At 39.6% G+C, this 26648-nt stretch overlaps 1 protein-coding gene across 1 annotated transcript in view; it reads left to right on the top strand.

The window, feature by feature from the left end:
- The window catches only part of foxj3 (forkhead box J3), a 74193-nt gene that overhangs the window by 8478 nt on the left and 39067 nt on the right, over positions 1–26648 (top strand). Inside the window, exon 2 of the mRNA XM_079483717.1 lies at positions 21445–21892. Within this exon, the coding sequence (XP_079339843.1) occupies positions 21572–21892 (321 nt within the window). The 5' untranslated portion in view covers positions 21445–21571. The remainder of the gene's footprint in view (positions 1–21444; positions 21893–26648) is intronic.

Raw genomic sequence — 26648 nt, 5'->3', positions numbered from 1 at the left:
ATTTATTTAAGGCTTATAAAAAAACTTGCAGACAGGGTACAATAAACAGTCCAGTTTCCATTTGTGAAGTTTTGTTAAGAACGCAGCCCACTTAAAAATACAGGCCGTATACTCATGATTTTTTCTACATTATTAATATTATCATGCAGTAACAATTTAATTCGAGTAAAATTCCTATTTAGTTAAGGACAAAGAATTAAAGGAATATCTTAGAAGTTTCTGTGTGCTTCTTATTCCAAATAATTTTAAATGTGTGGACAGCGGTTTCTGTGTTGTTGCAAAATATTACATTTGGAGATATTTAAGAATATTTGGAATAAAAGAGATTGGAAAATAAAGTCTTAAGGGTGTACTTGGAGAGCCATAGAAATGATTTGCATTTCTCCCAGTTTAGTGAGAAGATATTTTGGTGATTTCTTTGCAGGCCAAAAGACTAAAGAAAATGACAATCCCCCACCGCTGTATGGCTGTCACCTTTTTCACCTCTTCCTAGTTTGCAGGTCTGTTTAAAGGAAATAATTCTGTCACCGTGGTTCAGAAAGTCCTTGAATGTGGCCAAAGAAGTGCCCTGTGGAGTTGGTGTTAGTGGAGCTTTAAGATGACATGGCAGACACCAAAAGTGATTGCCCCTCCCTTTGGAAAGCTCTCGTTCCTCACACCGCTGGATTCAACTGGCTCCTCTCACTTAACAAACAAGAGTTCTGTGGAGAATGCCTCGTATTACTCAAATGAGTCATATTTCCTTTGGACACATCACTGTTCCCTTTGCACAGTTTGAATTAACTCGATGTGGGGGAGGGGGCACATATCCTGCTCGACTCCAAAGGATTTCATGGATTCCATTGGCCCTGTGTTGGTGTGTCAATAACGGGACAAGATCTGCACTGATCAATGGATCTTTAGAATGCCAGATCCCTTGGTGGCTGACACCACTGACACTGGGTTGGGTCGGCTGAGTCATCGTCTCTTAAATAGGCCGGCTGGAATCCTAGCCCTTGTAGTGACCCCGCCAGAGGCTGCAGTTGGACCAGGATAATCTTAGAGCGCCTGGAGAAGGCTGCACCTGGTAATTTTTTCATTTTTGTTACTGATGATTATAATACTACTGACGACTTAATGAAGAGTCCAACTGCGAAACTGGGCCAGCATTCCAAAATTCAGCATGGGAATACGTTTTTAGTTTTGCAGGCTTCATTTCATTCAGTTAAATGTTTTATTCATATGAATTTGTTTGTAAGGATGTGCACTAAGGGTAAGATGATAGGATAGAATATACATGATGATGTATGTTCTGCAAATGAAATATGATGGTAAATATTGCTGTTTGTAACTATGTTATATTGTAATATTGGTGCAGGTTAATTAAAATAGTTAAATGCAGTTTTTCTTTGTTTTAGTAATACACTCATTGCAAACCTGTATGACTTTCTTTCTTCAGCAGAATACAAAAAAAGGTAGTTTGAAGAACGTTGAACAAAATTGTCCCCCATTGACTACAATTCACGTGGACATTTCTCAATATCTTTTGTGTTCAACAGAAGAAAGAGTCATAGACAGGTTTTATTTGTCTCACTTAGTGTTGTCACGGTACAAATAGTAGTAAAATTCCACGGTTCTCGGTACCAATTTCGGTACTAAACACCAGTACATGCTAATTGAAACACAATTTTATTATTAAAGCTCAGTGTAAATATAAATGTATAAAAAGCAATGCCATTTTGTATACATGCAATATACAAGTTAATTGTTGCTGAAATTGATGTGTGCTCACTGAGGTTTTTTATGCTGATGAACATCCTCCTCAGTCTGCTGCTGTATAAGACAAATAGAATAAACTTCAGTTAGACAACCGACTGAACAAACATGCATATTCAATATTAGAACAAACCTCTGGTTTTATAAAGCATATACACGAGATTACTTACATTAACTGTATATTCATTTACTTTAAATTTGGCTTTTTAAACCTAATAGAGTTATATATCCAAGACATACACATTGCTGGTCATACATACAGTATATTGTTTTCTAGCACATATATTTCGAATGGGCCTATATAAAATAGGTACCGTGAACCCCATCATGTAATCCCATTTATTTTACCCCATTACGATTATAAAAGCTTTAAAGGCTAATAAGGACACTTGACTGGATTAGCATTGGCGCTAACAAATTAACACGCGAACAGGGACGTTTATTTTAATGTAACCTTTAACTTAACATTTGATACAACATTCATAATGCAAACGCTAACAGAATATTAAACTTACCACAGGAACTTCAAAGAAAACTGGATGTTTCCTCCTTTCACCAGAAAAGTCTGTTCGTTTTCTTTATGGTATGACTTTAATATGAAGTATTTCTGTGTGCATCACTTGTGGATCGGAGCCGCGCTCATGTCTCATTGCCTCTATTAAAAGTACTTCGGTGCTACAGGGTCTTATGAAAATTAGGTACCGCCAACCTTTTTATTTTTAGGTACCGAAGTACCGGCACGCTAGTGTTACGTTTGCAACCAAATGTTGTACTTACAGTGTTTCCCCTACCATTACCTTAGGGTGCGCCCAGCCCCTCGAACGGCACCTCCCACTCCCTTGAAGATCAAGTTAACCCTAACCAAACAAAAAACTACAAGAATACCAGAGAGTTTGGGAAATCTTACAGCAAAGAGCTGACAACGATCATTTGGTTTGCTCAATGGTGTAAGCTAATGTTGCGTTTAGTATCAGGTTAAGGGTCTCAATCTCTATTTTACTGTCACGAAGAATATAACGAAAAGCCAATATTACATATTAAAATGCGTATTCATGTGTTGCAAATCCAATGACACTGGTAGTTAGTCTGGAGCCCTGAAATGACAATTAAATCCACTTGAATTTGAATGAAAAGAGAAAGGATAATAGGATTTAAGATAACTATCCTTTAAAATCTACATATTAAATTAAAATTTGAAATACATCAGTAATTAAATATACATTGAAGTCACTCATAAGGTAAGACAATCTACAGTTAGAATTTTAACCCATCACTAATATGCAATCTGTCTTCATACTTAAACACTTAAAAACTTTAAAGGTCCAGTCAGTAATATCTAGCGGCAAAGTTGCAAATTGCAATCAACGGCTCACTCCACCCCTCCCCTCCATTTCAAAACACTATGACGGCTTACAGAACATGGTGAATTACATGCAAGGGGACCCGTGGTGTATGTAGATCGAAATGGCTCATTCTAAGTTAATAAAAACATTACGCTTTATTGTTTAAGCTCTTTATACACCTCTGAAGACTATCATGTATATTATATTGCATTTCTATCAATAGATCATCCCAAAGATTACACACTGGACCTTTAAAAACTGCTATTGCATGACAACTTTGCCAAAAATGTTCTTGCCATTTCTATACCTGAGCTAGTTGGTTTCTTGCCAGAATTGGTGAGTCACTAGAGACTGAATGACCTACTTTTAATGTCTTCAAGGAGTGCCAGAAAGAGCTTTCCCTTTTTATTTGATGGAGAATACAGTGGGTAAAAAAGGGTAATTTTATTTCATGCAGATGCATATAAGCCGTGTCCAAATAAGCATCATCTTAAAGAACCTAATGATAAAGGACACTATAATTGAACACACTGCAGTCTGTCTGGTGAATTAAAGGCTGCATTGCGCTATTAAAATGGCCTGTTTTACAGTTTTTTTCTCTCGTTTTTGGATTTTCAAAAGCATGTTTAGTTTGACACCTCAGCTTTTGACTTTCTCTGATGAGCAAGAAGTCACTATAAAAGGAAAGTCATAAGTCATACTAGGGGATTTCCTGAGGCCTTCTACCTTTTTAACTAGATGGTTGCGCTTGCATTATACCTCAGATGCAATTAGTAAAATGACAATAAATCACTTAAATAGTTTGCAAATTAAATGCAATTATAAGACTTTCCTTTTAAGATTTTATTTTGATAAGGTAATTGCTGTTTCTCACCATTTAACGTTTTGTTCTGAATTGAATTTTATGTAGCTTCTTCCCAATTTGCAAGATGCTGTGTTTTTGAGATGTAATTTTGCTGTGAACCCTGCAGCTTCATCTGACACGAGCAGCCTTGCACAGTCCAATCTCCTAGCAACCCCCAGTATGCCCTCTGCAGGGAGTATGTTTATTCATTTAATCTGATGTCTTTAAATATGGTTGATACCTCCACTTCTCTGTCTTAATTTACTGTCCAATTAACATGCACAAGTGGACATTGCTTTTAAAACTCGCTGTGCAGTAGGGGGTAGCAGACAGTTTTCAAAGGGTGCCTAATGGCCGAAAACAGTGGCTAGCGGTGTTGTTCCAATGGCTGCTTTATTGGGGGATATTTTATGAGAACCCTGACACATTACTCAACTTGCTTGTCATTTTGATAATGCTATTTAAACTTTGATATATGATGCAAGCTTTGGAGCTCTTTAAATAAACGGGTGTCTTTTTTTAATTAGCGATTTAGTAGCAAGCATGGCATGATTTGAATGTCCAGTTAGTTAAGATTATTGTATTCAATGTCGATTATTTTCCCATGCAGCTGGTAAATCACTTTATCATTTTTTTCAAAAGTTTGCAGGAGAGTCTTATAAAGTGTGATCAGTAATACCTTAATACTCCAACATGTTTGGTATTGATCAATTGTATAGCCTCAATGTTTGAAGAGCTACACAACCTTTTAGTGCTGGACACTTGAGATGTCAATACTAATGGTGGCTGATAATGGCAGGTCAGCAGCTTGAAGGAGAAATCCTCTGTTCTGAGTGAGTCATGCTGCCTGCCACATGATGTGCGACTTCTGCCAAGTGAGTCATCTGAAACTAGCAGATCAGAGAAATAGACGGCATAGGAATCCATTCTTCTATGGATTGGAGATGGACAAGATTTAGTCTAGCTTGTAATTTGGGCAGAACAGCGTTAAGGTCTTGCTCACAGAGTGATGTGAAATATGTGCTGATGTGGAGTTGAGAAAATTGAAGAATTTGCTTCAGTGGCATGAATCCTTTTGTATGCGGCATGGCTGGTCATCTTATACTAATTGTTAAATTCTTCTTTTACTTTTATTGAACATTCTTTCTATTTGCTCGAAATAATGTTTCAACAGCAGACATGTCTCTAACAAAGTTTATCTATGAAGTTGTGGTAACATTGCAGGGTTGCAAGGTAAACCGGTTCTGGAAATTTACCGGTACATGTTATATTTCAAACAGTTCAATACCAGAATTTTGCTTGTTTTGGTGCTTGAAACGCTGCTGTTCAAAAGTTCTCCACTTTGCTGCAGTATGCCATAGAACTGAAGCAGAACCGGCAACATAGAACAAGAGGAATGGCTCTACAAGCACTTTCACGACCAATTAAACTAAAACCGTGTCAGTGATTTATTACAAATTCGTTTATTTCTACTTTTGCAGAGAGATCTTTAGATTATACATAACACTGTAAAACATTCTTCTTGCTGCGATGTGTCTGCACATCCCCATTCAACAGCATACATGGCATATGTAACGTTATCGCTGTTCCAGAGATCTCAGTTGGCCTACTAATCATAAATTTCACGTCTTGTATGTTCTTATACTGTCAAATACACACACTGTTAAGTCAAATGGTTCACATAAGCACAGTCTGTTGTGTTTTAATTGTATATCCGCATCAAAAAGAATTTGCGTTAAAGTGACAGTAACCTTATAAATCTGTCAAATATTTAAGAGAAAATGAAACTTTTGTAGCTTTATTTAGAGTCATTGCATCATTTATTTTATACAGTGCAGTGTTTTATTTTTTATATTTGATTAAGTTGTCATCTTGAATGCTACTGTTAAGTAGACTTACTTCAATTACATTTTGAACAACAATTAAATGTTTCTTCACATTTGTGGGATTATGATGAAAAATCTATATAACAAAAAAATTAGTGCAAAAGTGTAAATATTAAAATTTGCTATATAAAAAGAATATATAAAATATGCATTAAAGCAGTTACAGAAGTTATTTTTTTCGATACCGGTTAAGGCACATTTTTATAAATTTTTATGTGCAATTCATTATACATACTGTCTGTTTTTAAAATAATAATAATTATATGTCTAAACATGCAGTCTGAGTAAAAAGCTTAACACACTGATGTCTAGAGATCAGACTGACAGGTGCTATAAGGTTTTAGCACTTTCACCGCTGCGTCTCGCTTGTCTTTCTTGTCAAATGGGTCACTGTGTTGAGATTGAGCTCCATTGCACGGGGGCAACACACGCTTCACTGATTTTAAACACGCACAACAGATTGATTGTGATCACTTGCAGTACAGACGCGTCATGTGCATGTGGAATTAACGTTAGTTTCATTTTAAAACTTGCCTTATTTGTTGAAGTTAAAGGCTGTGCCAGGTGATGAATGCTGAACCCGCCGAGTTGCAGGGCGGGAGAGAGAGTGCGCGATAAAACTATCTTTCATTATGATCAATCCACGGGGCATGCGTGTTCCGATCTGTGGGTTATGCGGATCACAGATCATTCGCGATCCGTTTAACCATTATATAAGATGTGTTGAATGAGGGCGAATGTCTCAATCGACGGCTCAGTCAGCATTTAAGTGGCACCGAAATGAGGCCCAGAAATCTGTCTTGTCTTCCGTTGTCTTCTGATGTGATGATTATGATAACACATGGTATATCTGGTCAGTCTTGCCCATTCATTAATTAGACTATGGGGGCCCGCCATAGTCTAATTTGTGCTGCCATAGTTTCAGAACAAACCTCCCAAAAATGATAGGCTACTACTCATAACAACATATCATTGTGTTATCCGTTTCCCATATTGATTTATTCACATTAATCGATTTTTCATGATTCCTATTTACATTTTTATTTTACTACTTAAAACAACTTAATTCATTTTAGAGTGGCGAGCGCTCAGCGTTGGCTTGCTGTGATAGTCTGCATCACCGGTGATGCATGGTGTCCCCCGCCAACTGATTACATCACTTGTCCACCACGGCACCAACCCCCACAGACATTAAGAATTTTTAATAAATTAGTAATAATTCACTTGGTTTAGTTAAAGACCAGACTGCACATCTGAACGTGGCTGCTACATTCAGCGTAAGCGGAACAAGTGTCGCAGCAAAGATCATCAGCAGGAGTTAGATTTAATTCACCATGTGAGGATAGTGAAGTGAGCTGACAAGACGATGGGCTTTTCTGTCAAAGAACATATAAGAATATGTAAGCACTGTCATCAAGAGCTGGTTATGTATTAATTTTCGTTTTACTACAGCATGCAAACTTTTAATACAACGTTTTCGTGAGATGGCGTAGTTTACTGTCAGGAGCACCAGTAGTTATGCCCGATACAATGTGCATAGTAACAATTTTGCAACGCAAAAATAGAGCTGGGCGGTAAGACAATAAATTAATATAACTGTATTTTCCAGATTTATACCGGTTTCCTGTACATGGTGGTTTTTTTACCACATTTTATACTGATTGAGAGAGGAAATACAGCAGTTGATTGACTTTTATACTATCATGTGGTGAGAGAATATTGTAGAAAAATGCCACACTAGTATTATATAGGTTAGCAATCCCACAAAATGATGCTGTTTATAAAGAGGTGACACTCATGATGAAGTGAAGGAATCAGGATGCATGACAGTTGCAGTCAAAATACAGAACCTTTTAATTAGGCAAATTTAGCTTAACTACACAATGTAAACATCAAAAAATCCCCTATTATAACTGCAAAGTTAAGACTTCTTTAACTACCGAATAGCATGCAAAGGTAACTTGCATACATACTATTTACGTAAATATATAGAGAAAAAAGCTTGAAATTAACTTTTTCCTTGGTAGCACCACATCTATGGCTAGCACTGGTGCTCTAAACTTCAAGAGAATATCCAGCCTCCCGAAAATTAATACCATCTGTCTGAATAGTTGAATACAAAATGGTAACAATTTAAAAAATTTAAACATGCATTGTGTCTGCTGTGTTTTACATAGTTACAATGGCTTCATCATTATCTGAAATCATATTTTAAATCATAAAACAAGGCTTGAATTAGACATGTGAGAGGAAATTGATGAAATCATCCTGTCAAAACTCATCATATCATACAGAGAAACAAGTAAAACTAGAAACGCATTGTTATATGCTTATATGGAGCAGGTATGAGGGGAACACGCTCGCTTTTTAAATATAACATAATGCAAACTTGCAATTGCTACACATGTGTTGCAGTCGTCTGCTGTTCAGCCGCGCGGTGCACGCTACCATTGCGACATGAAGGGAATGTGTAACGTTACCACTCACGCGAACATCCAAATGCAACCATTTAGGGCATGATTATATCGAAAAATGATGATACAGTAGTGCCGCATTCAGCACATTGTTTAAGCTACATACGCCGGTAATATGGTATATTAGAAATTGATATAATAACAAATACACACCGGTATTCGGCATGAACCGGTATACCTCCCAGCAATACGCAAAATATCGTTCTACAAAGTATCGTTACTCCCCTAGCCATAAAGGCTGAGAGGAACCTGTTGAAATCGTTTAAATGATAGTATTAATCAGTCACATTTTTTACTGTTGGTTAAACAGGATTGGCGAAACAGATTTCAAGTGCTAACACTAGAACAACATACATGATGACGTTACAAATATGCTAATTATTGTGTGACTTCATCAACGACACAGTCTCTCAAAATCCTGTGGGAAACACTGCTGGTTGTATTGCTGTAGACAGAGGTTGAATTGGTTTAGTAATTGTGGCCTCTTTAAGATCTTACCTTGTTTTGTTGCTCTGTCTGGGCCCTGTGCCGAAGCTCTCGCTGTCAAATGAGTGAAGCCTGGCAGAGGCAGCCACTGGGAGTTTTGATTTATCTCCACTAACGCTACGCTGTGTCAGACATGCAAATCCAGCGAAATGAGCTCCGTATAGGTGAAAAAACGCGGTTGAGAATTAGAAGCAGAAAGGTGAGCTTCAGACAGATTTGTGAAATTGAATGAAGGGGAAATGTGGAAGGCTACAAAGACATGGTCGGTAACAGGATTTCATTCACGTTCAATTCAAGTATTAATTAATTAACTGGATTTCCCGCTTAGCGTTTCTCTTATGGTGTTACTGTGCTCAAGGGGAAAGCTGTTAATGGTTTGGGTAATTGAGTATTAAACTAGAATAAACAACGCTGGCAAAGAATGGTTTAAGTAAACTGCTACGAAGTTCCAGTTTGGTTGTTTTTGTGTTAAGCTAGCACAGCTGAATCCGTTCGCTTGATGTAAATGAAATGTCAAATGTAAAGCTTTTTGGAACATTATTTGCATTAGGATTTACACTGTATGGAAATTCGAACAGCTTGTTTTAAGACCAACAGAATAATCCTTTCAGAAATAATGCTGAACATGGCATGTTTTGTGATCTTAAAGAGGGTTTAATTGCATGCCAGCAGCAGTGCTGATGGTTCACCTAAATGATCTTCCAAATCAATGAGAAATACATCAGACTTCATTTGCATGCCTTAATAATCAGAGGATTTAAGGACACAGTTTGATGAGCTTCTTGCATCGATTCACAGTAAATCGGCACACTAAGTGTCTTTGACTGCTGTTTTGCCGTTTTCATGGCGTAGACATGGCAGTAGTTCAGTCTGAGATTTCCAAGCGTTTATTACTTCTTGAGCTAGTAAATTAACTAACAGGCCATCAGCATTTCCCCCAGAACAGCCGAATTGTGTAAGGCCATTTTGGACTTAATTAACTTTAGTTTAATCCAAGAGATGTGTTTGGATGCCAGAGGTTTTCTTGAATCCGGTGTGTATTGGTGTTGCTTGTCAAGTTTTGAGAGAGCTTGAACTAGAAAATATATTACACTAGGGCTGCAACAACGAATCGATAAAATCGATAAAAATCGATTATTAAAAACGTTGGCAACGAATTTCATTATCGATTCGTTGTATCGCGCGACTATAACGCGCGCCACATGTTTGAGTGGCGTGAGCGTGGCGTTTCTGTTGCGTGTCAGCTCTGTGGCGGCTGCGTCGTGTTTTCTGTATCTTTGCACACCAGCACCGTGCCTGACGCGGCGCTGGCGCGCTACTGCTGCTATAGGTGACATAGAGGGAGGCCGCCGACAGACAAGGGTCTTGTATTCACGACAAGTTTAAACTTTTTTCACATAACCTACACCTTCCAAAATCCGAAAAATGAGTAAGTAGGCTGTCTGTTTATTTAAATAACATTTCCAAATGTTTTGTAGCTTTATTACCTGATGTTGGACCGTCACTCAGATGACACACTAGACTACGTTGTTATTGTAGTGTGTCATATTTTTTTCCTTTTTTAATCACATTGTTAAGAGCATAAAAAACAAAAATAATTCAGTCACCAATACATTTTGGGGTTTAATACGAACCACAATTCGTATTAAGATGATTCTCAGATATGTTATTAAAGATGTAACGTAATCAATTGATGCACGAGTTTACTTTATGCAATATGTGTTTAAGATGGACATAAATTAATATTCCCATTCAATGCAATGTATCTTTTCATTGGATATAGCCTAAGCATTTTCTTGGAGGAAGATTTTATGGAAAAAAGTAGTTAATTGGAGTATTCATTTGCAACATTTTAGTAATAATATCTCATACTTAATAGGAATATTAATGTATAATTTATTTCAATATTCACTTGTTGTTTCTCCAAAAATGCATTATAAACATGATTTAAGTCCTGATGTTTTCTACAGTGGACATGTAAACCCCGTAATGTGTAGATGTTGGTTTAATGAAATTCAATTTGAAAATACGTTCAAATAAATGATGATTAGCTTTCAAACATCAAAATGGCATTCATTAATATGTATTCGTGTACAAAATTACATATAAACATCTTTTCCTATTCTATTTTGCCTGGAAACGCTTCCAACACGCTTGCGTGTCTCGTGAAAAATAGGCGTCGATTCAATTCCTAGCATGCACGCGTTTTCCGTGCGGCTCGTCTCACGCAGGCAGTGTGCAAGCTCTAACCTGTTAACATGGGAGCCGATTTAAAAACGGTCACGCCAGGCTTCTGAGACGCTCACGCCACGCATCTAGTGTGTCACAGGATTAAAAAAAGTTGATCGCGCCGCGCAGCATAGCGGAGAAAAAATAAATTAAAAAAGCAGAGCGGAGGTAGAGGAAAGACCATCAGAGAGACCCGAAAAAATTCCAGAAAAAAACAGCAAACCATGAGAGGCTTCTTGATGGGAAATGCATCATGTAAACCACAGCCAGCTGTAATAATAATATAATAAGTAATAATAAAGCTTTTGAAATATGTTTTGCAATGTCAGTTCTATTTTTCAATAAAGGGTTGAAAATGAATGCTTTTAAAAATTTGTATCCGATTCATCGATTAATCGAACAAATAATCGACAGATTAATCGATTATTAAAATAATCGTTAGTTGCAGCTCTATATTACACCCCATTTAAACAAGTTTGTCTGTCTTAATGCTTAGAATATTTTTCTGGTTATTTTCTATCAGAATTTCAACTTGAACAATCATCGTTGTTCTTCCAAAACCTTGAATTTCCAAATTTGATGTTTTTCAGGTAAACGGAAAAACACTACCCTTCTTTTGAAATGATTTAAAAATCTCGGGTGTTGACCATCACTTTTTAATAAGTTTTATTGTATAGACATTTGCAAAACCCAGTGACAAACATAAAGGGTGACTTATAATAATGGTTCATAGCAAAAATAAATGTCACAAAATATGGAGATACAAGGTTTCAGAAGGGCAGCAGCAATATGAGACACTGTGCACATTTCCACCATGGCGCCGAATCGTTCTCGTTGCTTAATCGTTCCACTCCTTGCCAATCCATGCCGGCTGGTACGTTAATGGTTTCATTTTCCACAGCAGGGCTGATAACAGACATTTTTAGAATGTAAATGTACATGCATTTGGCAGACGCTTTTATCCAGAGCGACTTACATTGCATTATTCTATACATTTGTTTCTAAGTATGTGCCATCCCCTGGCATCGAACCCACGACCTTGGCGTTGTTAACGCCATGCTCTTCCACTAAGCCATATCCTATGTCTGCTTACCAGTTTTACCTGATAACGTTACGATACTGCTCATTCATTCAGTCATTGTGGAGGACAAGGTCAGCTGAAGTGTGTTGATGAAATATTTTAGTGAACATCTGTTTAATCCCACAAAAGAGGTTGGAGATTTTTTGAGGTTTAAGATTCATGCCACAAATTAGTGAAAGGAAATGACTCACTGCTACTGCATCCTGCCCTTACAATATCCTGTTGATATCTCTGTGTGTGTGTCAGAGAGAGAGAGAGAGAGAGAGGGGTGTGTCTGTCTCTGATTCTTTTATCCTCCGCCATCTCATTTGTTAAGGAATTTAAACTGGTTTCCATTATTTCATTAATATAAAGCTAAGTAAATATCTGATAAATCGAAACGTTATGTGTTATGTGCAACTTAAGGTTTGGAGGCTTAAGAATTAATGAAGTGTGACACTTAGCAGCTTTGTTGCAGCTGTGACCATTAAACCACCAAACAGACAAATCAATGACACTTGCGGTCATTTGGCAAATTACATTTTCCTTGTGAACAAATGTTTTTCCCAAAGAAAAATAACTACTGAGCTTTTAGCATGCACCAAAAATTTCCAGACAGAGCTATACTTTACCATTTGGTAGCCCTCACCTTCACTGAAGATTTTTTCTGTTTTATGGCCGCGTTCCTCTTGCAGAGTGAAAGTCTTCGGATGTCTCCATAGCAGAGCCAGAAGCAAGAGTGGGCACTCCAACCGTAGTGTAACATGACCTTATGTGGAGTCTCCCAAATCCGCAAGGTGCCGTCTCTGAGCACATACACCCATTGCCCCTGTAGCTCGTGATGGACCGTTTAACATCCTAATTAGGGGATGGCTAGGTAGGGATGTCAAGGATATATGGTCTTTGATGTGGTTTCCCTTATAATGAATTAATATATATTAGTCAGCCACATTTAAATTTGTATTATCACTTTTAAATTCTGTTGTGATGTTAGTTTTGATCGTCAGATCTAAAAAGCTATTTTGGAAAGTGCTCACGTTGTTTCTGTTTCCCTCCTTTCTATTTTGGACAGTTGGGAGCTTTTGTCAACATAACCTCAGCGTAGCTTTGAGCCAACAGCAGCCGAAAAGTTTTGCTTTCGCTAACAACAATTCAATTGTTTTAGTTTAATTTCCCCTATTATTGTAATCATAGTTCGTGTTTAATGTTTACAGTATTGCTTTTACTGTTGTCCGCTGTTATTTTTGTAACTGATAAAAAAATTAATAGCTTAAAGGGACAGTTAACCCAAAAAAATGTATTCTGTCATTATTTACTGTATAAAATTCTTTGTTCTGATGAACACAGAGAAAGATATTTGGAAGAATGCTTGTAACCAAATTGTTCCACCATTCACTACCATAGTGGGGCTATTACAACGGTAGTCAAAAGTGCCCCAGAACGGTTTGCTTTCCTACATTGTTCAAAACATATTTTTTGTGTTCAACAGAACAAAGAAATGTATAAAGATATCCTACTATGGTACTCAATAGTGGCCAAGAACCGTTTGCTTTCAAACAGTCTTCCATATATCTTTCTCTGTGTACATCACAACAAAGACATTTATACAGATTTAGAACATCTGGAGGGTGAGTAAATGATGAGAGAATTTTTAGGTGAACTGTTCCTTTTAGTCACTAAATATTTATAAAAATCACTTCCACCAATCAATGGTGAAGTTTATATGCTTTTCTTTTGGCTTTAGGGCGCCTCCTTTTTAATTGCACTAGAAGACTTTAGAAACTATATTTAAACACTATAAGCTTGATGAGTAATCAGATGGCTTTATACTCTCATCCATCGAGTATATTGTTGGGTGGATATCTTAGTCATCATGCACATCAAAGTTGCCCTTGAAAGCTATTTAAATAAATATTTTGAATAGTTCTTCATTGAGCATTGCCTGTTCAAAACCCAGGTTTCACATGTAAAACAAAATACCCTGTTCCATAGGCTTTGTATAAGGTGTTATTATATGAGGTATCTATGTTTATCATTAGAATTTACCAGGAATCAAATTTCACTTGGTAAAGTTTACAATCTCCCTGTCACCTGCTTTAATTTCTCTATGACTCATTAGATGGAGTGACATGCATTTATTTATTTTTAATCTTCAACCATGGCATGTTTGAAGGGTCCTTGGGACGGTAGAATATTGGCAGCATGCAATATTCTCTTCATAGTCTCTGCATAGTCTTTGAGAAGCGATGGTTAAGCTCGAACATCAACAAAAGATGAAACCATTGACCTGTGACATAATCCTCTAATCTCTAGTGTGCTGCTGCATTGTGCAACCACAGATTCCGATGCATTATCATTCTGGGAAAAGGGTTAGTCTTTATAGTGGGTGGTTGCTTTTCAGCTGCAAAGTTGCACTTTGAATTGGTCATCGGTGCAACCTTAAGGGTTTTCCCTAGATGATTTTAAGTGAAACTACTTTTTTGAGTATTATTGAAATTCAAATACCTATATTAGCTCAGGTTTATACTTTGCTTGGACGGAAATTTTTGTTTGTCAACAGAAAACGCAGGCCAACATTTAACACCAGTTAACTTCCGGGTCTGTAATTAACCTTTTTTACGTAGTTGTCTTGCAGAAAGTAAACTGCGTCAGAGCGTGCCTCATTGACAGTGTTGCAGCTGTATCACTGGTTTCAAGTCACCATCTTTATTCCATATTTTCATCAGCCCTCGCTGGTATTCCCCCTCTGAGTCATGCTGTCTCAGTTCTTCATTTCCTTAGGGATTAGCCCCCTTTGATATATTACGCACTATGCTCACAACCTCAAATTCATAAAAGCGTTTGTCTCTGCAAGAGCTTGAGTTGACGTCTGTATTATTACTAGCTTTTAATTTTTAAATACCTTAAGATTTATTGTTAAATCGAGGTGAAGCTGCTTGTCCTTTTTAACACTGTGCATTATCATAGAGAGAGTGAGAGTAAGAGGTGCATAATCTTCTGTCTCAGTCACTTCTTTCTTAAATCAGACATTGTGAGAGCACTAATGTGAATTTGCCCCCGGTGGAAAGTAAGCATTTCCTTTTGGGGGTGCTGAAATGACAACCAAGAGGAGAGGGGGTGACTGCAGTGAAAGCTGCAAAATGACTGTAGGTGTCAAGGAGTCACATTTTAACAGTTAATGATGCAGCAGCAGCCAGCTCTGCCAGGCAATAAACTCTGTAATATGTTGTTAATTACTTCTGAGAGATTGGATATTGATTGAAAAGCAAAACGGTTTTAATTATAACCCAAGTGTTAATGTCATCCCAAGTGTTGACAATTTTAGGCCTACGTGAGAAGAACTTGAAGCGGCATAACCGAAGCCATTGGTTTATTTACTTTTTGTATCTGAATAGTGTGTCTTATTTTTTCCAATCAGCTCATAAAATATCCTTTTCCCTGATCAATATAGATCTGAGTAGATTTTGCAAAAGCAACATCTGATTTTAGGCAGGTGAATGTACAGTCCTTCTTCCTCCAGCCATTTAAACTTTGATGTTAATACCATCTTTATCGAATAGCTTTGCAGCAACAAAAAAAAACACGTTTGAAGCACAACCAGTCAAATAGAATGCTACATGCTAACTTGATTTGTACCAGTATTGCATTTTAATAATGCCAGTGATTTTCAGCTTCTGTCTGCCTCCGCTCTGAGGCTTCATTGTGCCGCCCGCTGCAGAAGGTAGGAGCTTAGCATTTAATTGGCAAGGAAAGAAACAGGGAATTCTGATGAGAAAGGGAGCTTTCAAGAATGCAGGGGACAAATGATTATTTTGCCAGAACCTTAAGTGCTGTATTTGAGATTCAGCGGTAGGCTCTGGCGAGTGTCTGCCAGCCTGGCACTGGTCTGTGCTTCTCGGGGGAGAATACGTGTGTGTTAATACAGGGGCCGCGGGCTCACAAAGCAGTGTAATTGGGTTCGCATGGTTGGTGTCAGGACAGCATCACAGCTCCGTACACAAAGGGCACCTCCCAGCCAAGCTCCTAGGGACGCAGAGACAATCCCCCTCCTGATCAGGCCTGTAATTCACTGGAAGGGTTTATTGAATTACTGGAATGCTGAGCGTCATTTTGTAAGGGCCCGCAGATTGCACAATGAGCCAAAGGCCTTGTGTTTGTCAGCGTGTGCAGCTCTTAGCCGCCCGCCTCTGAAAGGCACTGCGAGTGGTGGCAGACTGCTGAGAAAATCTCTCTAATATCCCCAAATGGCATAATTACTCTTGCATAAATTCAAATTCCTTCCTCTCTTTTCAGTAATTATTTGAGTGTATCTGCATCAGAGGTTACAGCGCCTGTTGTCTCTGCTTTTAAACCCATGTGACATCCTGCAGCTGATTAGCCCGTAAGGAATTTTCTCGGCTCTCTCAGTGGGCATGAGCGCAATGCCTGCAGCTGGATGCTGACGTGCGGTTCAGTCAGAAAGGAAAAGATCGTTCATCGTACCTCTTTTGTCGTTCACATTCTTATTTTTCTGCTTCAGGGTGACATTTTTAAGCAGGAATTCAATGTCCGTTCGTCTCCGCATTCCTGACCCTCTAAGGCTTTTGAAAATCCTGTGGCTTTTACGTTAACCTACTATTAACACAGTGCCACATTTATGATTATCAGCTTCTTGGATGTGTGCTGCTCTCCGTTTCTCCGCAGTTAGAGTGGCACTTTGCGGTGACTGGCAGATTAATTATGGAGTACAAGCATGCGGCCCCTGCAGACGGCTGAGCTGGGGAGGTGGGAATCTACACTCATGTAAAGCAATGAGACTGGCGCGCCGAGGACACACCACCCTGGCCAATGTGTAGCTGCCAAACCTTGTTACTAGAACACGGCTCCTCCAGCACTTGACACAAACCCTGAACGCATCAGATCTCCCCATCTGTGCTCGCTGCCTTAAAGGAGTTTCTCGAGCAGGCCTGGGATCAGCGCCGGCATCCGACAGACCGGGCTGAGCAGCAGTCTCACTGTGACAAGCTCTGATCCGCTGCAGGCTGTAATAAGCCGAACAATGTGCTAGGCTGGCAGTGAGCGTGCAGCGAAGCGATAATTGACACATCCTAAAAATGCGAGTAACGACTGGGTTATTAATGCTCTCATCCTGGGGGTGGTTTCAATGCAACCATTAAGCCTTTAATGGGGAGGAAAGACTGACATTTGAAAGCTGTTGCTGTTACCTACTTTTCCATTTAATGAAGATGAGTTTGCTGGCTGGCCACAACGAACAATTACAGCACTCGGCATTTGGGCGCAATGTTGTGCCGCTGCTCTTTTAGTTATTCTTGTTTGCAAAAATAACCCGGTATGGGTGCCCAGAGGGCTTGGAGAAAATGAGGAATCTCCTTTCGACTCCGGGGCAGGTGAGAGCATTTCCCACCCCTCCCTTTCAGTCCCACCCGTGAACGCTAAAACAACACAAGCCTTTCTGCACCCTGCAATAATGTTGTTGATACGGGAGACATGGCCGGAGTTTCGTTTGGAGTAGAAAGCCAAGGGCTTGTTACTAGGTTACATCACTGTTGTTGTTGTGAAGCGGTGTGCCAGGTCTTCAGGCGCTGTGGAAGAAGCACATAGAGAGTGATTCCCCTCTGCCAAAGCCAAGTTACCATCCCCCAATGGGGCCTTCTCCATCGCAAGTCTGCTTAGTAATCCACATGACCGTGCACACACATGAGTACGCTTGCATTTGTTCTGCAATGTAATTATTTGTTCTTCACCGTGTTGAAACTGTGTTTTGGTGAACATACGATGAGCCAAAAACAATTAATGCGATGTTTCATCAGCGCGTTTGCTTCAAATGCTACATATTGAGCTGTGGAGATTGCTGTTGGAGTAATTGTCATTATTCGATTACTGTAGGATCATAGTTGTGCCATTTAACATTGATTTTTTTTACGCGTTCCATTAGAGGATGTATATAAGAAAACAGGACTTTATGTTAATAATCCACTTATTGGTTCAGCAAAGCCTTTTGATAAAAACCTGCCTTGAGGATAAAAGGTTTGATGACTTGCAATAGAATTTCACACATGCATTACATCACAGAATTTGTCAAACAGCAAGTTTCACGAAGCCTGATCAGTTATAGTTCCTCTAGAAAAGATATGAATATTTATTCATTCTAAGCTGCAGTTTGTCATTTCTAAGCTAAAAAAGTCATCTTGGACAAGATCCCCAAACACCTATTTCAGGTCTTCGGGTTGTAATGTCTTAAATTGTTTGAGCCATATCAGGATGCTCAACCAACAGAGCAATGTTAAAAGAAGCTTCAGGCCACAGTGTTTCCATGTTATTTTTGCAGCACTTTAATGCACACAACACACCCCAAATTTAGTCCCAAATTTTTACAAACAGTCTATCACTTCTCTCAAAACTCATTAAAAACAGGACAAAGCCGTTGTTTTTCAGAAATCTTCTCTCTGTTCCAAATGCAGTATAGCCGCTTACTCCATCAGTGTCACGCATTCGTTGAAATTGACTCCCAAGGGTTTACCAGTTAGTAGACTGAACTGGCCGGGGACGTGTGTATGGCTGCCAGCCACATCCCTTTTTTTCGCGCCAGTCGACGCATGCTTCTTTTGCCCGGGCTGCTACAGACTGGGGCCTGTAACGGAGTCCTCTGTACAGGTGCCAGTGTTAATGAGGGCTGATGCAGGCTGCACTTTACTGCCTGGCACTGCAGAGGTGCAGTAATTAACACAGCAGAGCTCCTTGGAGCTTTGCATTCTCTACATGATTCGGTCAAATTGGCAGCAGCTCTCTAGCAAGTGCCTGAACTCCTCTGAAATGACTTCTGGATGACAATAAATTCAAAGATATCTTTCTTGTATGGTGAAGTGAAAATAAATGCATGGACTGCTTGTGAGCTATTATGTAGGCTTGTGAATATTAAAATATTATTCCAAATGAACATTTAATCAGGCTTTTTATAATAAATAATAATAAATAGTAATATGAGGATCGTCAGTGTTTTATAGGATTACATTTCTGTTTGTCATTTTGACTTTCAGAACCATGAAACTTTGTTTTGAAGTCTTGATGTTTTTATGAGATATTTTATTGCTGTCTATGATAGCTGCTTGTTTTTTAAGATTCTTTTAGAACTTGTAGTTTTGAATGATCAATATTTTAGTTTTTGTGTTTAAAAAAGTTCTGCTGTGCTGCCTGGAATATTAACACCCAAAGTCAGGTTTAGTTTTCCAAATTAAACCTGATACACTATTTTATATATACAATATATCTTTTTTACAGAGATGTCTCGTGGGATAAGTGTCTCTTCACACCCCAATGCGAGGTCTTTTATTCACCTTAAAATCACAAGATCCAAATATTTAGGCATTTTAAAAAGACCTTTATGAACCAAATGAATGTGTATTTCAATTCATTATATTATGCAGCAATAAACAATATGTAAACACTGCAAAATGTTTTGTCAAACTCACCTGATCGGCAAGTAATTATAACAAAAATGATGCTTTCTGTTTTCGTAACAGGCGCTGCTTTTAGAAAAGAGGTTTTCTCTCTATGCTTTTGCTCAGTGCTCGTGTTAGCAGAGGTGTACAGTATTAATTTCACACTCCCAACACACTGGGAACCGCTGTTAACACTAGTGCTTATGCGCCAGGCGCTGCAAAAGACGCAAGTGACGCGCAGAAGCGTTGAAACCTGTGGTACAGTCAGTTGCTGTTTAGCCGCGCGGCTGTGCACTACCAATGCCCTGCTCACACCACTGCAAATGTTAGTGCTCATGCACGTGAGAGATGCGTACAAATGTTGAAACTCGTCTGTCTTGCACGTTTACATTGAAAAACGGTGGAAAAGTAGCGCAGCGGGATGGAAAATAACGTTGTCTATGAATGGCCGGGCCAGTCACTGTAGCTCACAGCACGCACATACTTTGTGCAGTTATTAGCGTGTTCTGTACAGTAATGAAAACAGGTTGCACCCTAACAAAATGTGCACTCGCACATATCCTCCCAAATATATTTTGAGGTTGCACAGATCAAATTTAGGGAGCATATGCGACCAAAATGGTGTTCCTGCGAGATCTCGCCACGCATATTTTTAAATAATCCATCTGGCAGGGAGTTTATTACAAAGAAACTTCCAGAACATTCAATACAATTTTTTCAGTACATGATTACTCGCCTTACCTTTTACATTTATCTTGCTTCCATCACTGCTGTCTTCCTGGCTTAACTTTTTGCAACATGCATGCATGCAGCTCTTTCAGTGTGTCAGCAATGCCTGCGTCTGCAGTATATGTATATGAATCGATCAGGTTGGATAAAACACAGTGAGTAGTCCATCGTGCATGGATTTAATTTAATTAACAAACACCAAGGCGTTCATTTCCTACACGTGAAGGGAGTGTGCAAGGATTTTAACTTACAATTTGTGGGTCAAATATTTTCACTGGAAAAAAATATTTTAAATTAAATGGTCACGACTCGCCTTTATGGAAATGACAGAATGATGAGAAAATAGTTTGTTTCATAACAGTGGCCCAACAGACAGATCTCATTTATCAGGTTTCCGAGCCTCGTGCTCGCTTTACACGATCGTAGAGGAATTTCAATGAGGGTGTCTCTTTCGGGTCCCGTGAGAACCGGGGAGGTATTTTTATTCTAAGATTGTCTGAATGATCTGTGGGATACACCCTCCCTGGTGCCTTTTTCCATTCTCGTTGCCATTTTCACGTTAGGACTCTTTCTATAGAGCAGGGTTGGATTTATCCGCATGGCTGTGTACCTATGCAATAGGAGGGGCCTCATGCTACTGGTACTATTTTAAGCCGGAGAGGGCAGTGTGCCTAAAATGCAATGTTGTTTGTGGGTGTAGGCCACAGAGAGGGATATGAGACTCAAAGCGCTGCGCGATACTGACGTCGACGGTGGATCTCGTTTTCGGCAGAGACGAGACAGAAAGGGGGAAGGGTAGAGAGACCTAAAGTACTGCCCTCGGGAAAATTGAAATTCCTTGTGAACGGTTTCCCCATTTGGCTGGCAGTTGTGAAAACAATTCCGCAGCATTTACTCAGTTTGCGGCTCAGATTACAGTAGTGTGAGTCAGCTGCAGTGTGCAGGCCGGAGGTGGGCCAGACTGCTTGGCCAGTTTAATGTTTTTTTTTTTTTTGCACTAGTTTGCGTTTCTATTCAGATTACTGTCTGGAGCTTCTCTCCAAAGAGACGCTGCCCGCTTGAACGTGCTAATTAAAATGACATCGGTGCCTGCCGAAGTGGTTCTAACTACGAAACGGTCTGCACGCTTCAGAGGCGATCGCTGATATGCTGACAATACTGTGCAATATAATGATACCTTCTGTTGCTCTTCTCTGCAGGTTCCGTTTTGAGTGACAACAACAAAACATTGATCTGAGGGAACTCCTGCGTTCTCACCGCAACAGATCGCCACCCCTTCACTGCCCCCTTGCGCCACTCCACTTGGGAGCCCCTCGACCTGCCACCATGACGTCGGAGCTGGAGAGCAGTTTGACTTCCATGGACTGGCTGCCGCAGCTTACCATGCGGGCGGCCATTCAGAAGGCAGACGCCCAGAACACTCACGGGCCGGGCATGGCTAAGAAGAGCGCCTTGCTAGATCCCAACACCACACTGGATCAGGAGGAGGTGCAGCAGCACAAGGATGGCAAACCGCCGTACAGCTACGCCAGCCTAATCACGTTCGCCATCAACAGCTCGCCAAAGAAGAAAATGACACTTAGTGAGATCTACCAATGGATCTGTGACAATTTCCCTTATTACAGAGAAGCTGGCAGTGGGTGGAAGGTAAGGGCATAGCGTTAAGAAGGCGCTGCGACTGTAAGCGTCAGCTAATTTGTCATTATTTGCTTTCTGCCCGTCAGAGACATTTGCATGCACACAAGTGACGTCCCTCTACTGAAATTCAATCAGTGTACCGAATCAGCCCTGAATTTAGTCAGAGGAGACTGCCAAGGTTAATGTGTGAAATTATTCTCATTTCTTATGCTGTCAAGGTTTTTTCCTTGCCGAGGAATATTTTGAAAATATCAAAGCAGCCGCAACGCCTGCTCACATGGCGCTATTTTGCGATCTGTTTATGACCATTAATATTTGACACAGTGTCTTGTCTCTCAAGACATAGGAAAATAAAGGCTCTTTTTAAAACACAAGTATGAGAAGGAAGTGTGTTGATATTCACAGAGCCAGATCCAGCCACACAAGCCATAGAAAAAATCCCCTTTCATGGCTTGTATTATTCATGCCAGATGCCTTGATAGAAGTCCATTATGTAGGAGAGAGCCATTGCTGTGTCACCATCTCAAGGAGCATATGATATACAGAGATGAAGCCATGCTGATTGCCTTTTAAAGAGCGGAGATGGAAATTGATATTAGAATGAGCTTTCCAATCAGTTGACATTTATTGGCAATAGAATCGGTAGCAGAGCTTTATTGCAGGGACAAGATGTATGCGGTTCATATCCGTGCGATACACATCCGTGGCTGTGTGCGTGCATGTCTGTTTGTGAGCATATTTTTACACCCACCAAGCTCTTTTTGCTAGGCTGTGAAAGATATTCATGTTAGTGTAGATGCAAAGGCAACACATGATTTTGGAAGTTTAAAAATCACTTAGATGCGATTGCACCTAGTTGATAGATGCGTTTTTACTTGATTTTATACAATAACTATAATCAAAACAACAAATCATGTTGTACACTGTGTATTATAAAGCAGGATAGTGGCGTAGTATTTTTGTAATCATGTTTCTCTGAGTATTCTTTCTAGAAATAAAATGCAATTTAAAGTAAAAAGATTTGTATTTGCAGACGGCGAGGTGAGTTTTCGAGGTGGCGTGGTGCATTTAGACTGAGAAATTTGTCATAAAATGAACTGATCTGGGTCTTTTAGATGTCCCTTTTTATTCTCACACCTGGAAGATGCCTGTACGTGAAATTGCTTGCTGGCACCTTAATGCCTGCTGTGACATCAGCCTTTCTTTTTTCTCCCACAGTACACATTTTGCACTGTGGACTGACAACATAAATGGATTTCTGCGTTTTTCACAAAATTCCCTGAAAATGCAGCACAAGGTTGCTGCCCCGACACGTTTACTGGGAGACGGCTTTTCCATTTTGCTGGAATGTAGCCCTATTTCAGAAGCCTTGTACAAAGAGGAGACCTACTGCTGTTCTCACTGATGGATGTTAATTGTCACATTCCTGCTCTGTAGCATGTATTGTTACAGCTATTATATTGAGGATCCAGCAGCCTGTCAGATAACAGGAGGCCAAATATGCATTCTGTATATTACATACCTGCAAACTAGTCGCTTTTTGGCAAAGTTCACCGTTTGAATAAAAACATCGCTCATTTATGTGAATCATGCAAATCCGAAAAGTTATTTTTCCATGGGGGGTCTTAGGCGTCGAATGTCTGAAACGTCTTTGGTCCAGCAACTGGATTTGTTTGGCCAACCAGAATCAAGCTAACAGCATCGTTTTTTTTGGTCCTTGGGCCAACCAGAATCACACGTTCTAAACGTAATTTTTGCACCTGTGAAAAGCATTGCTGAAAGGGAGGAACGCAAAGTGATATTTATTATTCAATTCGCCCATGTGATTGAAAAGGCTATGTTATGAGAGACAGTCTCACTTTTGAATTTCCACTTCTAGAGCTCTGTCCTTGTAAGATTTGCTTAGGAATGTGCTGTGCACCTTTTAGAAAATGTAGACAAATAAAGATCATTTCAGATGTTTAATTACGACTTGGAGCGTTGGGATCGTGAGACGAGGGCAATGTATTTAGGAGGGCAATGTATTTATTTTTTATGAAAATCTAAAATGTGACCAAAATCAATATTTTTTTATAGCTCTAAATTATTGTCATCTGATTAGCTGGAGAACTTTAAAAACTTGCACAGGCCAAAAGACTGAAGAAAATGACAATCCCCAGCTTGTGTATGCTCAGGATATAGCAAAATAAACATATATCATGGGTGGAAGAGTCAAGAGAGTTTTTATATAGGAAAACAGATCAGTTGTGTTTGTGTTAAGAACTGTATAACGACAATACAGGCGTCTCTTTTAATAAGGGGAAAAGCATGAAGCTCACTCGCACCGTCGACTGTTGTTTTAGAGAGAGATCTTTTTGTCTCAAAAGCGCGCGCTGCTATATTTGTGCTTTTGCACATATAGCGAGTGTGGCAGGGGTGAATGTAGGTCTGTGTGCAGTCATCGCCCTCCATCTCTCCACATCCCCCCTGAGATGTCGGCGCTAGGAATTTACGACCCAGCGCACGCACACGTCTGTTCTCTATGATAATTCTAGCTGTGCCGGAGAGATGAGACTGGGCTAATCCAGGCGGCGGCAACTCATTTAGTCATCTCAATAGAACTCCATTAGCCAACGCTTTTAAGAAATATCAATAAGTGCTGTCAATAAGAATAGATAATTCATCAAGGTCAAAAAATATTAATGCAGTATTAGGGCAGACGGATATATGCAGCTTGAGATAAATTTTAGCACACACGGTCTCGGCAATATTATGGAACCCGTTACTATGAGTTTTTTCTTCCAGGAAAGCAACGTTTTGGATTGCTAAATGAAAAGATACAACATGGATGTTGTTTCAATACATCACTTCTCGAATCCATGGTTATTCACAGCCCCAGAGGGGTCTTAATTAAATATCAAATTCTTAAAGTTGATTTGTATCAAAGGATTGCTACTTCGAGTGAACTGCAGAGTGTTTTTCAATTCTGTAGCCACTGCACTGATTTTTTAAAATGTTGGTTTGGACCGTTCTGCCACAAAAAAATAATTCAGGGGTGTCAAAAGTCCTCTAGGCTACTTGTTTGTGTGATTCGAAACCCATAGGAGATATTAAGAGAAACTTCCAAGCTGTTTTTTCTTCTATAAAGATGATTGTAGAAATGTCACTGGTGTTGACTACTGAAATGTTAGTATTGCATTATCCCTAATCCTTATTTTGTTTCTGAAAGCCCTAACTGCATAATTATACCGTTTTTTTATCCAGTGTCCGGTAATCTGTGTACGAGTGTAACCTATCAAAGGGTGAATACGATGAATTTGTTCTGTCTTGAGATAAGCTTACCATTCCCCATCAGACCCATTTGTCACTGAGACATTTAATGCTGTCAAGGTGCTCTGGCAGTCTTTTAGTATATGGGTTTGACACTAGTTGGCCCCGGTCAGAGCTGCTTCTAATGAATTGAAAGTATCGCGGTCCACCTGACCAAAGTGTCCCCCTGGCATCCTCTGTGCTGTTTGTAGTCGAGTGTGTGACCCTACAGCACTTACGTTGAGGCTGCAGCAAAGTGCAAACAGGCTAAACCTCAGTTTAAAAGCATTAAATGTATGGGTGTTAGAGGATTATTAAGGACCCGGGCCATGTGAAAGCCCTTGTTATCCTCTGAGAATTTTCAATCTCTGTTTACACAACAGTTTTGTAATCCGGCCACAGAGCAGACGTAATCTGTTCAGGCTTTCTGAAAATGTGTGGCAGTGACAAATTTGACAGAGCAGTCTGCTTATGATGGCTTTGCCACGGCCGGCGCTCCTCCTCAGAATACACAATGCGGTTCTGGCACATTCTAGCCTAATTGCTCCCTTATGATTTACGAACTATCCTTCCTGGAGATTGCAGGATTACTTTTCAGGTCATGGTTCTAGCTACTTTCAAACTCCAGGTTGGGGATTTTATTGCGCAGACAGCTCGTCTCAAAAGAGCAAACACCTCCAAAGGAATTCTCTGCATCTTCCCCTGCATGCAGCAGATGCCAAAGAAAATCCAGAGTAGTTCTCGACTCTTAGCCAGTTTAAATACGTCTGAAATGTTTGTTCTCGAATTTCTGCTGTTGCTTCTGGCATGATATTCTGCACTTCTATACCTGAAGAGGTGAAAAGTGTGCAAATGCTTAATTCCACACAAATACCGTTGCTCGCTTTTTCCAAAGCTGTTTCGGCTCATGCAAATGGATAAGTGCGGTTGCCGAGTTTGAATGTTGCCCTGCTTAAAAACGCTCTTGGCACTTGTAAGTGTGTCTAGACCTTGCTTCTTTGATCTCATTATGAAATGCAAATGCTCACCAACCTAAACAGATCAAAGGTTGCAACCGCTGCTGGGCAGCCGACCTAATGGAAGCCAGGAGCGATTGACCGTTTTTCTAATAAGTGATTTGGGAGTCCGCTTCACCCCCAGGGCGTTATTTGCTTGCGAGCGGGGGAACACTATCTCCTAAGTAACTAAATGGCCCAAATCCCAGTTTTCCTTGGCTTTATTTAAATGTACATGCACAGGTAAGAATATTGCACTTTTCCATATCTCTCAGCTCAAGCTTGGCGTATAAGGTGAGAATATTAAGACGTAAAATTGCTTCAGTGCACTCCGATTCTGAGTTTAATCCTCCAGGCAGGATCATCACGCAGTTGAGCATTTCATAAATGACTGACTGATATTAAATTATTTAGATGCTTAGATACATATTGATAATGTGTGTGTGCTTGCCAGCCACTAAAAATATGGTTGCATCGTACAG

Source organism: Barbatula barbatula (assembly GCF_947034865.1).
Source record: "Barbatula barbatula genome assembly, chromosome: 20".
NCBI lineage: Eukaryota > Metazoa > Chordata > Actinopteri > Cypriniformes > Nemacheilidae > Barbatula > Barbatula barbatula.
This window is presented reverse-complemented; position numbering and strand designations above follow the sequence as displayed.